Raw genomic sequence first — 17,649 nt, 5'->3', positions numbered from 1 at the left:
AAATAGCTTTTCATGTGCTTTATTTTTGTGCCGAGCGTATTTTACACCTTCTTAATGGATCATCTTGCACTTTAGCTAACTTACAACAGCAAATCTTGCCATAGGTTCATTTTTGACAATCACATCAAAGCTGTTCCATCGTTTAATTTTCATGATACTACTTCTAAACAAATTAAGATTATAAGTTAGAGCAAAATAAACCAAAATTATTATTTAATAAATACGATTTTTAAGCTTATTTAAAAGTCTTGAGAGACAGAAATTCCTATCTTCAATCCTCAACCTACTTATGGAGTTATAGGAATCAAGGGAAAAGATTATATATTTGCAAAGGAATGACTCTAGAGAACAATATTTATATAATTAAATAATTAAACATTTGAAAAAAATGTGATATTATCTCTCAAAATATTATCATTCAAGTACATAATGCAATGGATACGAAAGGGGAAAACAAATAAATTTTGCCTTGTAATACAAATTCGAGAGCATTTCTGCTTTGTGTGCTTTTCGTGCTCTAAATTTAGTAATAAATTGGTAATCATAGAAGACACTAATATTCGATTTTTCAGTAAGACTTTGGAAAATTTTTTTCGAGTTTGTATTGAAATTATTATTGAAGTAATCATTATAGTCATTTAGAAAAGCAAAATTGGAGCAATTCGACCTTCGCATTGTAAGGTATTTTCTCCCTCCATTCCACATGACTTAGTGTAATTAGAAACACACTCGACACGTATTCGAGAGGTCCAGGGTTCGAGTCCCAGCTAGGGCAATGCTCATTTTTCACATCTCCAGCATCAAAAATCCTAATGACTCTATAGCGGCACCCGAACTAAACGGTGGTGGTGGTGGGCGATAATTCATCACCACCAGGATTTGGCAACTGGGTCCCCTCATAATTAGTCGCCCATTAAAAGGGGGAGTATATAAAGGAGTTCTCCCTCCTTTCCGCATGCCTTCGTGGTGTAATTGGAAGCATATTCGACACGTATTCGAGAGATCCAGCATTTAAGTCCCGGCAAGGGTACTGCACATTTTTCACCCCGCCTGTTCAAAAATATTATGACTCTACAGCATAATCCAGCAAATATTTATTTTGCTTTTTATAAAATTCTGAATCTTCATAATTTTAATTAGAATCATGAAAAAAAATTTGCATTAAAATAGGTGACTTGAAATGCATATTTTATCTGATAATTTAACACTACCTTTTTAATATAATAAATGTACTCAGAGAAACTTCTAAGATAAACTTGTCTTAAAATTCATCAAAGGCAAAAACATTTTGTTAGAATGGAGAGCAGGTACTTGCTGCAGAATATGCTTGAAACTTACGGAAAAAACGATACTGAAGATAGTGGATAAAAAATCAGCATTGAAGTTTACAATTAAAATTCAACGAAAACATAGGAGTTAATAGTTTCAACACGAAAATAATGGCAAACCCCACAAACCCTACAGATAAATCCAGAATTAATGTATTCTATATGCTTTTGGATACCGCACGCAGTCTAAAAAAACTGAATTCTTTGAACAACAAAATTCAAAATTAAAATGTTTGTATTTTTGCGAGGAAGTAAAAACGAAAATCTGCTGAAAGATGGGAACTAAAACGTTAAGCATAGGACTGAAGACTACCTCAAATATGTGGTTAAAGAGATATCTACAACGAGTATAAATTTAAAAACTCAAAGACTTTGTAAACGTATCTAATAATACATTTTTCTAACTTAGCAATTCAGTTTAAAACATTTTCTGTTTTACTTATTTAAATTATATTTTTTACTTTACTTGATAAATACAAATGGCCATTTTTAAAACTAGTTTTAATATTAAAAATTAAATCTTACTTATGACAATATCAAAAGAAAGTCTGCAAGGTCTTGCATGGCTAACAAATGAAAATTTAGGTATACTGAATTAGATATTTTTTTAAAAATCTCGCAAAACCTAAGTAACAGATTGTTTTTCAAATATAATTTTACTGCATAATCCCCTCCTCTAAAATTCTTGTAATAAAAAATATTAAGATTATAAATTTGTCAAAGCCGCATTTTTTGAATTCACATGTCGGCGTCGCAAGCCGTTCGTCGCCGACCATACTTATACTCTCTTACCATACTTATATTCTCGGCGCAGAAATAGCAATTCAGAGTCTGTTCGCACACTTTTTAAACGATTTTCATTGCATTTTTAGAACTAGTTTTCCTAAATTTTTGTGTTTTAAATGTTCCATTTGATAACCCTTATTCTTTACTATCTTTCTGCAAAGTAATTTCCAAGCCAATAAAGCTTTTTTTAGTAGCGGAGAAGTATTTTATTTTATTCCATTCTTCTTCAACACGTTTCCCAATGTCCAATGAGAGTTGTAGGTCAACGTCTGGATAATCCACTTTTTAATAACCCAAAAGCGCAAACAGATTTAGTAGGGATATGAGTGAAGGTTTGATACACGTTTGTTGTTCCATTTTTTTTTTTTTTTTTTTTTTTTTTTTTTTTTTTTTTTTTTTTAGGAAATTAGCAATGAATTTTAGCGTGCTTTGTCTTGATGTAGTTCTACTGATTGATGACACTGTGGGTATAGAGAAGGTATTTCATATTTGAAAACTTGGCATAAAATTTGTTCTTGATAATATGTGGAGTTGATCTTAACAGTTTCATGCACTCTCTTTTATTTTTATTTGTCGTTATATCAAAAACCAACAACAATCATATATCCCTTTGAAAAACTTTCTTTAGATTCTTTGAACCATGTTCTAAGATTTTTTTCTTCTCTTTGATGATAATAAATGAACCTCTGTTTATTGCGGTTATTTAAATATACCCGAGACTTTTTTTTTTACTTTAGCAAAGCAAAGTCAGTCTAAAAAATGCGCGGACAGCCTCTGTAGGTGTGCTGAGGTTATGTATGTTTATAGACAATTTTAGTAAAGAACAACAGAACGTCTTAATGCATACCCTCAAAGGGACAAGTCTCAGATCTGCTGATCTAAAAGGTCAGCAGTGAAAACTAAGCATTTAGTCTACAATGATATATTAAAAGCAAGAGAAGCGACTTCACTAAAAACATAATGAAGTTAGTTAAGAAAGGATGATGAACATTTTGACAATAATCTAAAAGTCAGAGATTACCTTTCTCCAGTCATAGATATACGTCAAATCGTATATCAAATTAATATACGGTTAACATTAAGGAATTATTCCCGTGTTAATCATCCTTCACGCTATTTTTAACACCCGATTATCGTCTTTCGTTGCTCGTGTAAAAAAAAATAAACAAGTAAAAAGGGGAAATAATACAGGGTACTTAAATATAAATAAGCAAATCTTGAGAAATTATCCGTTCGGATATGTTGCTTGCCCCTCTGCGCACGAAGTTTTAGAAACCGCCATTTGAATTTGTCTCATTCGTTTTAAAATCCCTGCTGTGTAAGGAAAACTTGCCCAGATATTCCTGATTTACTAAATACTACAGAAAAAAGAGGAAAAAATTGCTAGATAAAAAGTATGAACATTACCTCCTTTACAGTGATGAGCTTAAAAATAAATTGGCCCGCTCTTTCAAATATCCCACATGGAAAAATGATTTTGCCTTTTGAGATTCTCCGTGGTACATCTCGCTTTGCTACTAGCTTTTCTCCATCAGTACCGATTCGTACCAACTGTAACCTGAGATCCGGGCCAGAGGATGGGATGCCGTACAGCACTTCAGTGTCCCCAGAAAGTAGAATATGCACGACTGGAGCTGAAAGCCAATATTCTGCATCCGCTGTGATATGCAAAAGAAAGAAATTTAAGAACAAAATGGAAAGTTAGAGATAACAAACGAGATTTTATGAGACTAAAATTTAGAAATAAAAATATAGCAAAATACACAAAACCATAATAGAATGGTCTCAAAGAAAAAAATTCCTTTCAAGCACTTCCATGATAAAAAAATATAATAACAAACTACTGTCAGTAAATAACAATGTAACTTGAACTTTAACGAGCACAGAAACTAAAATGTAAAATATGTAATTGGTCATTTTCATTTGAACAAAAAAATAAAATGTATTATGCTGATTATTAAAATAGTTAAATTGTGATCTACGAATTATGTTTGTCATTCAGATGCAAATAATACCTATATAGCATTTCAGCTCAGATTGATTTCAAATGCAAGGTGTTAGTTTCAATAGACAAAATGGAGTTAGAAAAATGCTTATCGTTATGAAATTAGAGAAGTGAATATAAAGATTAAAAACAAGTGAAATATGATGTTATGTAATAAAATTTCAGAAGAAAATCACATCGGAGATTTTAATCTTCTATATTAGGAAGTAGCCAGAATTTTTAAGTGAAATTACAAAGTAAAGGTTAATTTGCCTTTAAACAGCAAAATTAATAAATTTTTACCTCTTATATTATTCAATTCATTTTATTTTATATATTTGTTTCATGAGGACGTTAAAATTCTTTTTCAGACTAAAATTTTAATATATATAAATAAGAAAAGAGATATCGATAATGTCAGAAAGTGTGGACATCGAAAAAATATTTCAAAAATATATGAAGCTTTGAATGGAGAATGGAAAGTCTCCATTCAGCTGTCGTCAGCGTATGTTTTGAGGGAGATTTAAAAAATTTAACATAATTTAAATTAGCTGAAAAAAATAAATAAATAAAGTAAAATACGAAATTGAAATCAAATAGCGGCCAAGTGGTTAAAAACATTGAATATTGGGAGATTGATTCGGGTTCGATCCCAGGTGAACGGATTGGCTGCATGGTTGGTTTTCATGGTTTCCCTCATGTGTAACGTGAATACGAACCACTTTCCCTTCGAAAGCTCTCTACGAAAGCATGCCTTCCCTTAGGCAGATGGCTATCGTGTGCTTTATCGTATTCAAATAAGCTAACATTATTCCCCTCTTGAGTCTGTCACTGAAGTACTATTTTTGCCCTTAATTTAAATGATGCCTTTGATTCAAAAACAATGAATATTGATCATTCTCAGAAACCATATTATGATAACTTTCAAGAACACTATTCCGGTAATCTAACGTAACTACAAAAGTCAAAATTGCTAATAAGTTGGAAGCAAACTCATAAATCGAAAAAAAATAAGGATGAATATAAGATTCATTCACCCAGAAAGGGGGCTGACTTAACTAAATTAAAAGGCAACAGAAATTATGCGAATAAACACTGCCGGTCTGACACAGAGCGAGCATGCGCATCGTAGACTTTAAAAGTGGGTAATGATTTTGGGCTATGAGTTCTGTGTGCTGAAGGGGCTACTGTGATGTCAGCAGACTGGAGCATTTTTAGCCTGTTGCCTTTTTCCCATCTTCAAGTGGGCGATGCTAATGGAGAAGGAGAAAGCTGTTGATCTTGAGTAGAAGAAATACTTTTTACTCGAGAGTCATTTATTTGGGGTATGGTGCATGAAATTAATCCCTACAGGCCATTTTTTTCTGACATTGCTACCAGATGAATTTGAACTTAATTTTCTTATTTATTATTTTTTTAATATAAGAAAATACTTTTCCTCGTGCACCACAGCGTATCACACGAGACTTACAATATGTCAGTAAAGGAAAACACATCAGCTTTAAATAATATAAATAAATCAAACATATATGAATAAAAAAATAAAACAAAAAATAACATACACAGAAAATCATCTGCGTTGTTTAAAATAAGAGTCAAAAAATTCATTAAAAGTAAGATAGGCCAAAGGCAAGAAGAAAAATTCATGACATGTTGGTGGCCAATTAATTTCAGACTACATTTTAATGAATTTCTATAGTTAAGGAAACGGCTATCAACATTAAGTGGAAGACACTTTGCTGAACTTCGAGATCAGAATAGCACAATTTGAAGACGATAGCTTAAAACCGTTCAAGATAAACATTAAACTTTCCATGCCCAGACGAAAATTGCATAACATTAAAATTCGAAACGTTCTTTCCTTAGCCTTTCGATGATAATTGGAAATAACTTTTTTGTAATACCTCCGTGATCAGAAGTGATGTAATCATAATTCCATTATTCAATTATTTTAGCTTTGCATATCCTTTTAAAGTACAATTTTGGAATATTTATATCAACATTAATGTCTTTTTCTAGATTTGTATTCTTGACAAGCCAATCAGCAACAGTTTGAAAACGCAAGGCCTAAATTTAAAATAATACAAAAGGGGGGGAAGTAGAAAAAGAATTAACACTCAAGAATCACGTGATTCACGCATTCAGTCATTCCATTTTTATAAACTGTTAATCCTGCCGAAATTTATGTTGGCAGCGAACAAAAGCTAAGTCACATGCGAGATCGAGTTGAGTTGATAACCACGAACAGCAAATCGGAGAAGTGGGAAGGATCTGATAGAATGAGTCTGAAACCGGTAAATACATGGCCGAACTTGTAGAAAGAATCCTCCAGCATAAGAGGGTGAAAATATTAGCAATTAAAGACGGAAAGTCCGATTTTATGTTAAAGCCGGGAAGTCTGAATTTTATGTGTTAAACTTATAAGGTATTTCTGCCGCCTTCTTAGCATGGCTTCGTGGTGTAGTGGTCAGCACACTCGGTGCGTATACGAGAGGTCCGTGGTTCGAATCCCGGTGAGGGTATTACTTAGTTTCCCCGTTCCTCTCAGCATCAAAAACCTAATAATGTTAAGACAACTCCGATTAACGCGCTTTTGATGTCTACCCAACATATAAGTATTAAATCAGTAATCGAAGAGAAGGCACTAATTTTATGTTGAAAGATCGCAAGACTACCAGACTGTTTTTTCCTGTGGAGTAGCCCTTTGTCATCATCTTCACCGAATCTTAAAGCCCAGTATGGTTTAGGATAAACCTATCAAGTGAGGTTTTTAAGAAAGAAACAAATAAATGACTTAATTGTAAATGCTATAGTCTTGGAGACTATCCATGAATTCTACCCAAATAATGAGTTGCTGCATGCGTTTACAGACGGCTTTAAATGTTGAATGACCGTATCAATGCTGGCGCTGGCGTCTTCTGCAGGCTCTTCTCATTTTATACTCTTGTCGGAAGGTTTAAAATACCCTTTGACGCTGAGATCTCTGTAATTCAAATTACCTTGTCTCAGTTCCAGTGCCAATCTGAAAGGTTTTCAAGAGCTGTTATACTACAAGCTTCTAGGGCTGCGCTCCTGACCATTGCTTCATCTGAAGTTCCTGCTTCAGCTCATATTTTGAATATACGTCTGATCCTAAATGCTTTAATCGAAAACTATAAAAAGGTTGGTTTGCAGTGGGTACCAGCACACTGTGGACCTCCAGGGTAATGAAATAGCTGACTCCCTGGCAAAGAAGGCAACAAAAAATTGCCCAAATAACAGATAAAACAATTCCTTTTTATACCGCGAAACTGTTAATTTTAAAAAAATTTAGAGAGGACTACTGGAAAAACAACAAAGGCAAGAAAAGGATTGAGGAAATCACAGATATTCCACTATAGCAAAGGGACAGATCCGTTGCAACTTTTCGCCTCGCTACTGGCTATGATTGCCTCTCCAAGCATCCATATCGTATAAAAATACGGCCAAGTCCTCATTGCCATTTGCGCAACATTCTTGAGGAAATGGACGCGAACCATTTGAGTCACTGCCCTGCACTGGGCTAGGAACACTTGCAGGAGAAATACAGGAGAGCTCGGCAGAAGATGAAGGATTTATAATAGACTTACTGTAGTTTTAGTTTTATTACCTGTTTCATCTGTTTGTAGTTCTGACTATAGTTGTCTAATAATCTGCCACTGGAAATTTTTTTTAAAAAAAATTATTTTAAAAACCACTCGGGCGATTTTTGTGAAACTTGGCACTTAGGCAGAGTTTGAGGAGAAGAATCGAAATATGCGAAAAAATGGTATTTCATTAAAAAAGTCCGATATTTTGTCAAAATACGTATGTTAGAACAATGCTATATACAAATCTAATATATATCCTATGTCGCGGTTTCAAGACGTGAGAAACGTAAGTTAAATTCGGCCCAATAAAATGGAAAATATAGAGTCTTTTTTTGTTTGTTTGTTTTGTTTTGACTCGGTGTATAGAATGACATCTACATACTATGTCATAGGCTTGGAAAGTTTCATTTGGTCATAAACATAGCATTCTGAGATACTATTTTACACGGTATCGGAACTTTAACAAGTGAAACTCTATCAGGCGTTATAAAGACTGATATTTATAGAAAATTTAAAAAAAAAAAAAAAAAAACTTACCTCGCGTCGATGGCAAAACAGCGAACAGAAGCCAGATCCACATCACTTCCTCAGCTCCCACCCTCTTCTTCTGGAAAATGAGGAAAGCAATTTTTCTATAAATTGATAGTTTTCTAAGCAATAAAAACAAATAGTATATTTAAAAATTCACAGTTCAAAGTTCCGGAACATACATGCATGAATGCAATGCCCATATGACAGCTTTTTAAGACTTAACTGCCATTTTAAATTCCGAAAAATAAGCGCGTTTGGAAATGTTCAAATGTTCTTTTATGCACAAAAAATTCGTTACGTAGGTTTACCTAGCATCTGAATACACGGTTTCTTAACAGCTACTGTTTTATAATATATTCTAAGCCCCATACATTCATACAACTTCAGTTTCACATAAATACCTGTAGGAAAATTTAAATAAATAAATGAAATGATGCTATTAATTAAATTTGCCAAATTTTTACTAATACTTTTACTATTGTAGAAGGCATCCTGTTAATGAAGACTTATGCCTTTTGTAAGAGATTAATTCTTGGTGCAGTAGTCCGTTCACTTCCCACAATATCTTACTTAATATTGTAGCTTTTTCCTTCTGTTACCATTTTGTTATCTTTTTTAAAGTGATGGGAGCGAGAATACAATGCATAGCTAGGGTTGTTCTCCTATTTTTATATAATACTGAATAAGATGTAAACAAATATAGAGCTGAAATATAAGAATTATATTACATATATATAGGTAAGGTAAAAAATATGAAAGCAAACTTATAAATTTAATTTGCTATAACTTGTTTTATTTTTTATTTAATTTGAGGACTTTCTCTTTCTGTCTTAGAAAATAGCGCCACTAAAAAGTCATTCAAATTAATCATGCGTTAAAGTCTAAACTGCGTCATTCAAATTAATCATGCGATCTTATGTAACGCTTAATGCAGACACCTCTTTCGCAATCAAAATAATTGTAAACCAAAACTTTGTGACCCTCCCTTCTTCCTCTGCATTACTACTGCGACACCCTTTCACTTTCGCTTACACTTTCGTCCTGTCAAAACGCTGCTGAAGTCATTTATGTTCGCTTCTATCGCAATAGTATCAAAATTGTTCTGGAAATAGGCACGACTGGAGTGAATTGTGGCCACAACTGTGAATTTATATAAAAGAAAAAGGAATTTAATCCAGCTCGACTCGTTCCTCTTCAATATGGGTCAAGTATCTACGCCATCAATATTTCTGCGCATCTACGTATCAGTGTTTCCAAAACTGTGTTATTATTACATATATATAGGTCCAAACTACGAGTTTATAGCTATCTCTTTCAATAATTACTCGGGATGAGCAAAACGAAATTGACAGTTCATTGTAAATGATAATGACACGTAGCAATGTCTTTTATACATTATTTACGGTTAAAAACTGTATTTGTGAGTATTTCCTCTTCTAAGAACTAAATACTATAAAACGCTAAATGTAATTTATAACTGAACCATACTTCAATTAAGAAATTGCAATCTTTCTAGTTTGCATACATTTTTAAAACGCAAAATGTGACGTGATGTATGTCACTAGGTCAGTCAATCAGATGCATAAAATTAGCAATATTATGGATATAATATTAAAAACAATTTAGTGTTGCGGCCTGCCAATGGAAAAGCGATAAGTCGCTAAAACGTGGGTTCTCTTTCTTCAAAAGTGGTTTCCCTTAAAAACGCTTCTACAAAGCCATCTTCCTATCTGGAGTATAACCCTGTGTGCATAGTGATTATCCAAATTTCAAAAAATTCAGAGACGTAAATGCTTTCTTATCGAGCTTGTATTAGCATTGCTATCTTGTATAGAATTATACTGTAGTAAAGATTTCCACAGATTAAATTATTTTTAACCCATAACAGAAGAACTAAACTCGTCCGGCTAAACGCCGTAGGAAGGTTTCAATTTTGCTCTTTCAAAAGTGGATGGACCGGCTAAAAGTCGGGCATCTAACAACCCTAACCATATTTCTGATGATTCGACACACTATCGTCGTTGTCACCTTCTTTAAGTTTTGTAGTGTTCATCTTTAATTCAGCATCTCTTTTCAGTTTTGATAATTGAAACTAGACGGCAGAAAGGTTATTTTTGTTTGTATGGACTATGTTGTTCCTATGCGATTATTTATTTCAATGTTATTTTAGCTTTTGAAGAGAAGTTTAGTACGATTTGATACGTTTCTTAAGGTCTGAAAAAGCTCAAAGGTATTTTCTTTATAAATTATAAATTAATAGTAATTGCTTCTTCTCTTTAAAACATTTCGACTTGCGAAAGGCTGCAAAGGAACACTTTGCTTTTGGAAAATGGGGAGAGAGGAATAAATGTAACTTTGTATAGCATTTTTCTAGCCGTGCAACCATTTTGAAATCCCCTTCCTAGCCCAAATCGTTACTTTAAAGCACCATTAGCTCTATTTATTTGGTTAAGAAATACTCGTTTTTCACATTCTAAAAGATAGCCAGAGCTCATTCTCTGCATTTCTCATTTGGTAAAATTTAATTAATGTCTCCAGTTTTTCTCAGTTTTCCTTTATACTTTCCCAGTCTCTCACATCACAAATTCTGCTTACATGATGTAATGTTCTAAAGATGTAATGGCTATACAGATATTAAAACTTTAATGACCAGCAGTATTAGTGTGACACTAGGCCTCTTATAGGGAACATAATAATTTCTCAGAATTGCAAGTAATTAATTGAGAAAATTTTGTCTCTTTCCTCTGATTACAAATAGGGAAAACGAAACAAACTCAATCCTTCAGTTTTAGCATAGGTGCTCATCCCTTACTTAAAGTAATGATAAGACTTTAATAAAATATCTCTTACATCTAGTTAAAAAGTTTTTTCAGTGTTTGTCTGCAATAGCTTTGATGTCTCAGCTGCAAAAATTGTCTAGATGAATTTGTTTCATAACAGTAAATACGAATGCGACTGAATTGCTTAATGTCAGCATAATCACATAATTCTTATGCAAAGCAAAAGCCCCCATGTACTTACATAATGGGAAAAATGAAAGTAAAATTTTTTAAGGAATTGAAATCAAACCCAAAGTTTTATTAACCAGAAGAAATATTCCCTCTCTTGAAAACTGAAGTAATTTCCATTGCTCTTAACCCAGCGTCAATAACATAACCTTGCTGTTTTCATACATGCCTTTAAACTGTTAACACGTAGTCTGTCACATCGTTTCTACGCCAGTCACCGTTCTGTGATTAAATTAAAAGTGCATCCGTTAATTACTGAAAAACGGACACCCTTCTTGCGGCCGGGTTAAGTATATTTGCGATTTACGTCTTTAATACTAGGCCAAAAAATAAATAATGATTAGGACGGCCATGTCTTCAACTGCGTCTTTTATGCACCAGCCTTTAGTATCATCATTTTAAACGTTGGACATAAAATTTTTATCACACCTGTCCGGTAGAGTTATTGTGAAGGAGAGACTTCTTGATCGCCCGACTAAAACAATTTTAACTTTTATTAAAGTGTATGACTTCAGCATTCAGAGTAAAATTTCATTTATGTCTGAAAATTCAGTGCTTAATATTAAGAAGGGAAAGCAGAAAAATATAGTCTACTAATTAGTTCAAGTGCTTCTAAAGATGCAACATACCAGTAATTCAAAGTTTATTAATTTATTAGGGTTTACGAATTTCTAAAATTTTGTGTTGCTTTTAAACAATTATACACGTTTAATTGCCTGTTTTTCAACAGAAAAGTACCCAGGATCTTTATCTTCGCCCACAACTCTCTAAATCGCTATTTATAGGGGTACTTATTAGATAGAAATTACGTAAAATAAAATAATGAATTTAAGACTACAAAAACTTTTGGAACTGGAAACATACATAAGAAGATCGACAGTAAAATATCACTAGTATATGAATCAAATAAGGAGATCTGGGGAATAGTAATAAGAAAAAGTAAAAAAAAAAGTATAAAATAAATGCAAAAAATAAGTGATAATAGAAACTGTGTGCAATGCACTCTCTCATTGAGGGGAGGGGCGACGTGTTACATACAATTTACCATTACTAGGCCCATTTCTGTGCATACAGCTATAGCTTATGTAATTTAGGAAAAAGTGAAAATTATCATGTATGTCAGTATGCGGTTAAAAACTGTGCACCGTTTCTTTATGTGAATTTTCAAAATGGTGAAAAATGAAAAATATGAATGAAAATTTCAAATGAAAAACTATAAGTGAATGTACGGCTCTGAATAATCGCAAATAGCTATAAGGTTTCTTAACTAAATAGAAAAAGAACCACAAATGGGCCGATGAAACTGCAAAAGCCATATCCACTTTAACGCAGCGAATAATAACAGTCTGACATTTTCAAAAGATTTTTTTTTTAATTTTGAAAACTGCATTTGAAAAAAAGGAAATAAGTTGCAGACATAACTGGCCACATATCCTTTTAATCTTTAAACAATATTCTAGGCAAGAAATCAAAAAAAAAAAAAAAAAGAAAAAATCTATTATGAAATTGCATAATCCACGCTTGTTAAAAAGGCCGTTCTATTACAATGACCAGTGGGAAAGGCCTACAACTGATGAGAGTCTATATTAGGTCAATATTCGCAACGACTTATCATTAGTTATAATGTACCTTTTCTTTTATGCGATATAAGAAGTTCAAATATATTTACATCAATACCTTATGAATCATATCGAATAAGATTTCATTACCAGGTTAAAAAATTAAGTAAGCAAAGAGACTTAAGTATTGTTTCCTAAAATTGTATGCACAAAAACTATTATTGAAATCAATTTGCGTCAGAAGTCAAGTCTTAAAAGCTGAAAAAAAACTGCGAAAGTACGAAACGTAATAGAAAGGAAGAAGAGAGATTTTAATTCTTTTTAAAATTTTTCTTCTAATGTGAATCATTAGCATGAGATATATGTAAATAAATTAATTTTATAACCCCGTAGAAATAATAATTTTTACATCAGTCATCTCACTCTTCGTATTTGCGAGAAAATTTGACATGTGGTGGGAACATAAAATCATTTCCTAAAACTGGGAATTGCAGTGAACTTCAGGGGTCTTGACTTCCTGTACCTTCATTTTTGTCACCTGGTAGGCTCAAGAAATTCAAAATTTGTTTTCACAATGAATCCGTATTTAAAGTTCGGGTACATACAACACTAAATTCAACTGTTTTGTCTGCTTCCAACGACCCCTAGCTGCGTCATATATATGTATGAGGCAGACAGTCATATATATGTGTATATGAATATATATGTATATATATGAGGCAGGAACATATATATATATATATATGTGTGTGTGTGTGTGTGTGTGTGTGTGTGTGTGTGTGTGTATGTATGAGGCCCTTAAAAACGTAGAAGACGGATTATAGTTTAGCAACACATTCAAAGGCCCCCTAAGCCTTCGGGCCCCTATGCAGTGGCATTCCTTGCATACCCTTATTTGCGCCACTGAATACACAAGTGCAGTGGTGGGTGACCCGCTGTTCCACAGTTGCAAATAAAGCTTCACATAATTATAATTGGAGATAAAATGGCAATAAAAAAAAGGAAATGCGGCTGACGACATGAGCAACAGACAGAAGCTACAAAAGGAATACTAAGTTTCTAACACGAAGGCCTATCTCGGAATGATTCACTTTTGATTAAATTTTATCCCTATGTCTATTAAGATTTCAGCTCGCAAATTGTAGTACTATCATTGGCTGAAGCACTACATAAGTACCTGTGATATTAGTGTAATGTAAGAGTTATGTGAGAAAGACTATTAAGAAATGACGCAGTTTAGAAATATTTACCGTTAACAGATACTCTTTTTAAGACGGAAAGAAGAAATAGCCAAATTAAAAAAAGTACTGAAGGAATTATTGCAAATTAATGTTAGAATTTTGTTTTTACATTTTCTTCATCTTACGTAAACATGCATATATATATACAAACATGTGTGCGTGTGTATTAAAACTTTTCTTGGGAGCTGGAACGTATATGTCTCCTGCATTAAACAAGGCACAAAATTTTCCTTTATATGGAGATTTAAAACTTGCTACTTAATGGGGAGCCAGAAACAGCATACCCTGTTGACTTGTTTTTCTGTTCCTTGTTGATTAAATGGCTTAAAAACATAAAGAATTAGTCTCTATAGCCCACGTGAAAAGGTTTTAAAGTAAGTTTAATATGGTGATCTTCCTTCAAGCCTTTCTAAAACTCGGTGCGTTTGCTATGTTTAGAACCCAAGGCCACGGGCCAGATTCCGCTTACCTATTGAGCTCATTTTCTCTACCAAATTAGATAATTCGATTTTGACGACGTTATAAAACGGACTTTATCGTTCCAAGTTACACTTAGTTTCCTGATAGAATGTGTCTTTCCTTGAGAAATAATAATAATAACTGAGCTACAAATCTGAAGCTCTTTTATTTTCATGTAAAGTTCAATATTAGAGTAATCAGTCTGTAATGTATTTGACGTATTTATGAAGTACTACAGATTTGATTTTTCTGTAGACTTTAATACAATTTAAGCTCATTTCTTTCCCCTCAAATGTATCTTTTAGTTACCAAAATAATTGTTTCTGCTAATGAGTAAAGGTTTCTAAGACAACGCAATTTATGCGAGGTAGATGTAAAACATTTATGCTGATTACATCATCGATCCACAGTTGCGCGTAAGAAAGTGACTGGAGAAGTCTTAGAAGCAACTTCGACTCAAACTTAGCAGAATAATTACTCAAACAAAAATTTGACCCTAGAATGCACTGTGTGAAATTTTACTTTTGCTGTACCTCATGGTATATATGTTACACTGCGACACGATGATAAAAGTTATTTTCTATCAAAATAACTAGTAAATTCCTTTTCTGTCTGTTATGTCAAAGAAATAAATGAACAACTGTATATGATTAGAAATGCAAAGCATGTTTCTTACTTTTCTTTTTCTAGTAATATAAATTGCTTTTCGCTCTCGGTACCATAGTATAAACATTTTCAAATAAAAACTATTTTCTCATAGTAAAGTATTTTTTTGCGAAAAAGGGAATTCAAAAGAATACCGTAAATTTTACACATTTTAGTTATTCCAAGCAACTATTTATTTTAACATAGTAACCGCATACAAGATAATGAATTCTCCTGAACAAAACAAAACAAAACAAAACACAAAAAAAAAAAAACAGAAAAATGAATTTTACTCACTTTACCAGACGTACCAACCCGTTAATATACCAGATTATTTGTATGCTAGAAAATATGCTTAAGTTAATCATCGATAGTTCTAGTAATCACGTACCAGATGAGTGAGTGGTCAGATGGAAATGTTTGAAATTTAATATATAATTATTGCTCATTGAACTAAATATATTTTCTAATTCAATTAAAGTCTTTTCTACTTTAAATGTATAGCATATTCCTTTCATTTCCATTAAAATTTTTATTATATTCTTTTTCTTAGGTGGTTCATAATTTTAAGCAATTTATGTCTTCAACCCTTTCGGTGATTTAATTTTGTTTAGAAAATTAAGAAAATTACTCGCACTTTTTATGTACTTTGATTTTTGTCCCTCCACACATTTAAAACAATAACTATATATAGACTATTATCGTGCTGCTCATAATAGTTATATATTATTTGAAATACGTAATTATAATGCACACAAAAATTTATCTGTTAATTCAGTTTCAATTAATAAAAATCAGAACTAAATTTCAATCTAACTCAAAATTCCAACTTTGTGCATTCTAGTGTCGAAATTATGTCATTTTACTACGCATATATGTATCTTGCTACAGATGAATGTATAAATCACACAACTTAATAAAAGCTATCTATATAACGAACGGTTACCATTTTACAGTATGGTTTATTCCACAGTTCAACAAAAGTATGTTCAAAGAATTGTTGTAAGTGCAACTTACATGCTAATTTCAAAAAAAAAAAAAAAAATTATGTCAATCTATTTCCTTCGGCATATAAAACTTCAATCAACATTCAGGCATGTTACTCAGACACTATATTCATCAACATAAATATATAAACAGAAACATTTACATTAAAATAGCAATGTAATTTAAAAGAGTTAAGGATAACAAATAAAGAGGAAAAATAATAATTATTATTATTATTATTAACACCACAAATTGCAGAAAGAAAGTTTTAAGAGTTCTAACACAGCAATTATTAATCAGAAATATCATTTAGCATTGAAAATGTAGATCAACATTTTATCGATATTACTAATACAAAAGGATAAGTGAAACAACAACGAATAAAAAAACAGCAGTAATAGAAACAAAACTCATAATAATTTTTTTCCCCCTAAGAAACCGACACATAAAACGTGTGAAATTCACATTTACTCACCGTTCCCTTTCGAGACGCTCATTGCCACCGCTGTGAAGCTTGGGCTACCAGGTAGACCTAATAGCGTTGTCGATCGATTCACAATGACTCACAGGTAGAGGCCCAGCTGCTACGTGACGTCACAGAAGAGAGGATAAGAGCCCTTGTGGGTCTAGTCCCCAAATCAGAGGGTACGACGTTTTGCACAGTTGGAACACGAATATGTCAGTAGTCCAAGCTTAACGATGGCAATGAAAATCAAAAATAATATGTAATTACAAAAGTTTCGTGCACTCTTAAAACTAAAGATGCAAGTTTTTTATGCCCACGGTAGATGTTTTATTATTAATTCCTAAGAAATCATGCTATTACTAACATATCTCACACTAGGAACGGCCTGGTTTCGGCTCAGTAAGGAAACGTTTCGTGGTGTTTATTGTAACTTTTCAGATAAACAAATTTTACAGTTAATCCGTAAAATGACAGTAAAACGACTACGTCTGCTTGCAGCAAGATGCGGCTGCTAGAAGCTCTGATCTAAACATTCAAACTTCAGCTTAAATACACAAAACAAATAATTTGCATTTTAATGAAAACTATGGAAACGAGAACTAATAATAACGGCTTCAGTCAGTATAATTTATTAACTAACATAAAATACATTATAACAATATTTCACCATTACGACTGAATTATGTAATGAAAATAATTACGATAATTTAAAATTTAAGGCAAAAAATTTCGAATATATCTTACCTGAATAGGAATGCCCTAATGTTATCACTTCTTGTACATGATGTAATGTTACAATAACATTTTTATATATGATGTTATGTTAATAATCTTTTATATTTTTTATACATCATGTTATCCTTTTTTATACATCATGTTATCCTTTTTTATACATCATGTTATCCTTTTTTATACATCATGTTATCCTTTTTTATAAATGATGTTACGCGCTTATATTATATTGTTTTCAAATATATATATACCTTATATATTTCAACATTAAGATTGAACTAAGTAATAAAAGTAATGATGATAATTTAAAATTTA

General features: G+C 32.3%; 1 protein-coding gene across 1 annotated transcript in view; it reads right to left on the bottom strand.

Moving 5' to 3' along the window:
• gogo (thrombospondin-1 like protein golden goal) overlaps nt 1-16,696 on the bottom strand; it is a 38,538-nt gene extending 21,842 nt beyond the window's left edge. Inside the window, exons 1-3 of the mRNA XM_035349273.2 lie at nt 16,612-16,696; nt 8,244-8,313; nt 3,522-3,772 (exon numbers count right to left, since the gene is read on the bottom strand). Of these exons, the coding sequence (XP_035205164.2) occupies nt 3,522-3,772; nt 8,244-8,286 (294 nt within the window). The 5' untranslated portion in view covers nt 8,287-8,313; nt 16,612-16,696. The remainder of the gene's footprint in view (nt 1-3,521; nt 3,773-8,243; nt 8,314-16,611) is intronic.
• Nucleotides 16,697-17,649: the final 953 nt, after the last annotated feature.

This window comes from Stegodyphus dumicola, chromosome X1 (genome assembly GCF_044657685.1).
Source record: "Stegodyphus dumicola isolate Sdum_Otavi_A_Nest chromosome X1, ASM4465768v1".
NCBI classification, from domain to species: domain Eukaryota; kingdom Metazoa; phylum Arthropoda; class Arachnida; order Araneae; family Eresidae; genus Stegodyphus; species Stegodyphus dumicola.
The sequence above is the reverse complement of the archived record's forward strand: the minus strand, read 5'-3'. Positions and strand labels throughout refer to the sequence as shown.